Source organism: Eimeria acervulina, genomic scaffold (genome assembly GCF_000499425.1).
Source record: "Eimeria acervulina Houghton genomic scaffold, Eah_scaff1505, whole genome shotgun sequence".
NCBI lineage: Eukaryota > Apicomplexa > Conoidasida > Eucoccidiorida > Eimeriidae > Eimeria > Eimeria acervulina.
Genome location: NW_013549144.1, coordinates 2,501 through 6,424, shown reverse-complemented (window position 1 = coordinate 6,424; position 3,924 = coordinate 2,501). Strand labels below are relative to the sequence as shown.

Below are 3,924 nucleotides of genomic sequence, written 5' to 3'. Positions count from 1 at the left end.
CACATATATATATATATATTTATACATAACAGCACCCCTACAAAATATATGAAATTCGTTATTACAACACCGATAAGAAAAATAAATACAACAAAATAAAGTAAAAACTTAATAAATATAAATATAAATAAATAAATATATATATATATATATAAGTATATATATTATTATATTTTTGAGTTTTGTTTGTCTGACTGTTTTTTGAGAGTTGGTTGATTTTTTGTTTGATTTTTGAAAACAACTTCGTCATCCCACCGCCTTTTCAAAGGAGCAACACCGCCTGCACCTTCTGCTGCTGCTGCTGCTGCTGCTGCTGCTGCTGGTTTGCTGCTGTCTCCTCCACCGTCAAGCAGCAACGGGTTCGCCCGCAGCATCTTCTCTTGCTGCTCTTCTCTTCTTTTTCGCTCTTGTTCACGAGCCTGAAGTAATAATAATAATATAATAATAATTAAAATAATAACAAATGTGTTAATATTATTAATTAAAATAATAATTATAGTAATGTTAATGATAATAGTAATTAAAACAAACAATAATAATAATATGCAGCAGCAGCACTGGCACTCGAAGAAAAAACAAAGAAAAGAATTGTTCAATAAACGTACGCAAGAAACACAAACAGCAGCAGCAGCAGCAGCAGCAGCAACAGCAGCAGCAGCAGAACCAGCAGCAGAAGCAGCAGCAGCAACGACAGCAGCAGCAGAAACAGCAGCAGCAACGAAAGCAGCAGTATTCACCCACCACCGGCAGCAGCACAAGCAGCATGTGCAGCAGAAGCAGCAGCAACGACAGCAGATGCAGCAGCAGCAGCAGCAGCAGAAGCAGCATCAACAACAGCAGCATGAGCATCAGCAGCAAGCTATAGCGTGTGTACATACAGCAGCTTCTTCTTTCTCTGCTCTTTCTTTTTTTATTTTTTCTAACTCTCTCAGCAGCTCTGCTTCTTCATCATCACTGCTGTCCGAATCGCTGACTCCTTCTTGCTGCACATTTGCTGCTGCTGCTGGAGCGTCTACGTCGTCTGCGTCCTCGGGAAATGGGTTCTCTACCTCTGCACACAGCAGCGGCAGCAGCAGCAGCAGCATCAGCAGCAGCAACAGCAGCAACAGCAGCAACAGCAGCAGCAGCAGCAGCGACGGAAGAAAATGCAGCAAACCAGCAGAAGCAAACTTAAAGACAACGCTGCCCGCCTGCTGTGTCCAGAGGAGCAGCACCAGCAGCAGGAAATACAGCAGCAGCAGCAACAACAACAGCAACAGCAGCACTAGCAGCAGCAGCAACAAGGAAGAGGAGATGCTAACCCGGCAACGCAGCGAGAGTTCTGTACATACACCGCAGCACAACATTTGTTTTTCTGTTTATTTAAAAGCAGCAACGTGCAGCTAGCAGACAGCAGCAGCGGCAGCAACAGCAACGTGCGTAGCAGCAGTAGCTGCATCAGAAAGAGCAGCAGCAGCACCACGAGCAACACCAGCACCACGAGCAACACCAGCAGCGCGCAGCAGCAAGAGCAGCGGAAGCAGCAACAGCAGCAGCGAGAGCAACAATAACAACAGCAGCACGAACAGCAGCAGAAGCGGCAACAGCAGCAGCGAGAGCAGCAACACCAGCAGCAGCAGGAGCAACAACAACAGCAGCAGCAGCCTTACGCGAGAGACTTCTTTTTATTTTTTTGTGCTGCTTCCTTCTTCTGAATTTCTGCTGCTAACTGCTTTCTGTCTTTCGTCTTCGCCAACTGATCGCCAGTCCTCACCTTCAGCCGCAACTCCCCAGGCTGATCCCGTGCTGACCGCTGAAACCACAAACCCTAAACCCTAAACCCTAAACCCTAAACCCTAAACCCTAAACCCTATGCTCCCTGATGGAGGAAAGGCAGTCGAGAGGAAAGGACCGATGATATTATGAAACCCCCACCACCCCGATGGGATGATCTAAGGTATTATTAGCCTTAAACCCTAAACCCTAAACCCTAAACCCTAATCCCTAAATTCTAAACCCTAAACCCTAAAACCTAGACCAAAAACCGAAAACCTTAAACCCAAACTCATAAACCCTTAGACCCCTATGCCCTAGACCCTAAACCCGAAACTCCAACCCTAAACCCTAAACCCTAAACCCTAAACCCTAAACCCTTTTAATACCTTGGTGGTGGCTTGTGCAAGGCGGTTGCCGCCCTGATGTTCTCCGCCCAGAGCTGTATACCACGTGGGTCTATGAGCGGTCGTCATTGTGGGGAGAAGTAAATCAATAAATGAATAAATAAATGAAAATAAATAAAGATAAATAAATAAAATATAAGATAAAGAAAGGAGAAAAGGAGAGAAAAAGAAAAGAAAAAGAATAAACCTGTATGCAGCAGCTCGTAGAAAGCAGAAGAAAATGAGGTGTTGCAGCGATGAAAAAGATTCGAAAGAAAGAAAATAATAAATTAATTAATAAATTAATAAATTAATTTAATTAATTTATTCAAAATGTTTTCTATTTTAGACGGATTTCTACTTATTCTGCATGCACGCCGCAGGGCTGAGGAAGAAGCAAACGGCGACGCATAAGAAAGCTGAGTGTTTATACACTAAATCTCGAGTTTTTTTCGTTTAATTTTAATTACTTATCATTTAATTTAATTAGTTTTCTCTATATTTTCTAAAAATATTTTTTAAACGATGAAAAACAAGCGGACTTCTTCCTTATTTACTATCCTATGCTATGCATGCAGTAGCGGGTAGTTAGACGCCCCTGCCCTTAGAAGCCTCTTTGTTTTTTTCACGAAAAGTTTATTTATTCATTTTATTTTTATTTTTAAATATTAATAAATATAATTCTTTTGTTCTTTTTTATTCATTTAGACACCCCAGAACCTCTGTTTTCTATTTAAACCCTAAACAGCTGCATCTGTACGTCTAGAGATGTTTATCTTTCGGTAAATAATTAATTTTTAATATCAAATTCAAATTCATTTTTATTTGTTTTCTGCATTCTAACAACTGTCTTTTCCTGAACTTTCTCTTGCTTTATATATAGATATATATATATGTATATTATATATATATATTGAATTAGAGATGAGAACAGTATAAAAGGCATATTAATATGCTTGAAGTTAAAATGTTGTGCAGGACGAACCACATAAAAGCCACGTAAAGACATCTGCATCTGCAGCAACAAATTTAAACAACAGATGTTTTACAAATAAGAAACAAAGACAGGTATATATATATATATATGTTAGCCTCGCGAGCTCAGAGAAAAAGCTGACTGTAAAACGCAGCAAGGGCTTCGCTGGCTGCGGCTGTTATATCCATGTATATTTATTATTTTAAACTAAAGAAACACCTTCAAATTAAAAAGAACCTCCTTTTCACCACTTACTCCTTGACAGCTGCTGCTGCTGCTACTGCTGCTGCTACTGCTGCTGCTACTGCTGCTGCTGTGCTGCTGATACTGCTGCTGCAGTGCTGCTGCTACTGCTGCTGCTACTACTATCACCCTTGTTTCTTCTGTTGTTGCTGCTGCTGGGCTAACTGTTGACTTAACAGCAAACCTCCCTGCAGCAGAAAAGTTTTAGGTGCTCTTACAGCTGCTGCAGTGCTGCTGCTGCTGCTGTTGCAGTGCTGTTCCTGCTGTTCCAGTGCTGTTTCTGCTGTTGCAGTGCTGCTCCTGCTGTTGCAGTGCTGCTCCTGCTGCTGCATTGCTGCTGCTGATCCAGTGCCGCCGCCGCTGGTGCTGCTGCTGCTGCTGCTGCTGCTGCTGCGCTGCTTCTACTGCAGCGCTGCTGCTGCAGCCCTGCTCAACTATTGCGCGGCCTGATTTCCAGTTGCGAGTGCAGACGCCTCTAAATCTACATATAATATATACATATATATATTAATATATATACATATATTTATTTATTTATTTATATTTATATTATATTCTGCTAATTGA

The 3,924-nt window shown here is 41.6% G+C and overlaps 2 protein-coding genes across 2 annotated transcripts in view; both read right to left on the bottom strand.

Moving 5' to 3' along the window:
• Nucleotides 1-262: 262 nt before the first annotated feature.
• Nucleotides 263-2,228, bottom strand: EAH_00060480 (hypothetical protein, conserved; the record flags this gene model as incomplete). Its single annotated transcript, XM_013393450.1, has 6 exons — nt 263-419; nt 925-1,051; nt 1,302-1,321; nt 1,650-1,792; nt 1,915-1,947; nt 2,142-2,228. The coding sequence occupies 6 exons, from the start codon at nt 2,226-2,228 to the stop codon at nt 263-265; spliced, it is 567 nt and encodes a 188-aa protein (XP_013248904.1).
• A 1,333-nt stretch (nt 2,229-3,561) lies between these two features.
• The window catches only part of EAH_00060470 (hypothetical protein), a gene marked incomplete at both ends in the record, with an annotated part of 2,229 nt that continues 1,866 nt past the window's right edge, over nt 3,562-3,924 (bottom strand). Inside the window, one exon of the mRNA XM_013393449.1 lies at nt 3,562-3,803. Coding sequence (XP_013248903.1) covers nt 3,562-3,803 — 242 coding nt within the window. The remainder of the gene's footprint in view (nt 3,804-3,924) is intronic.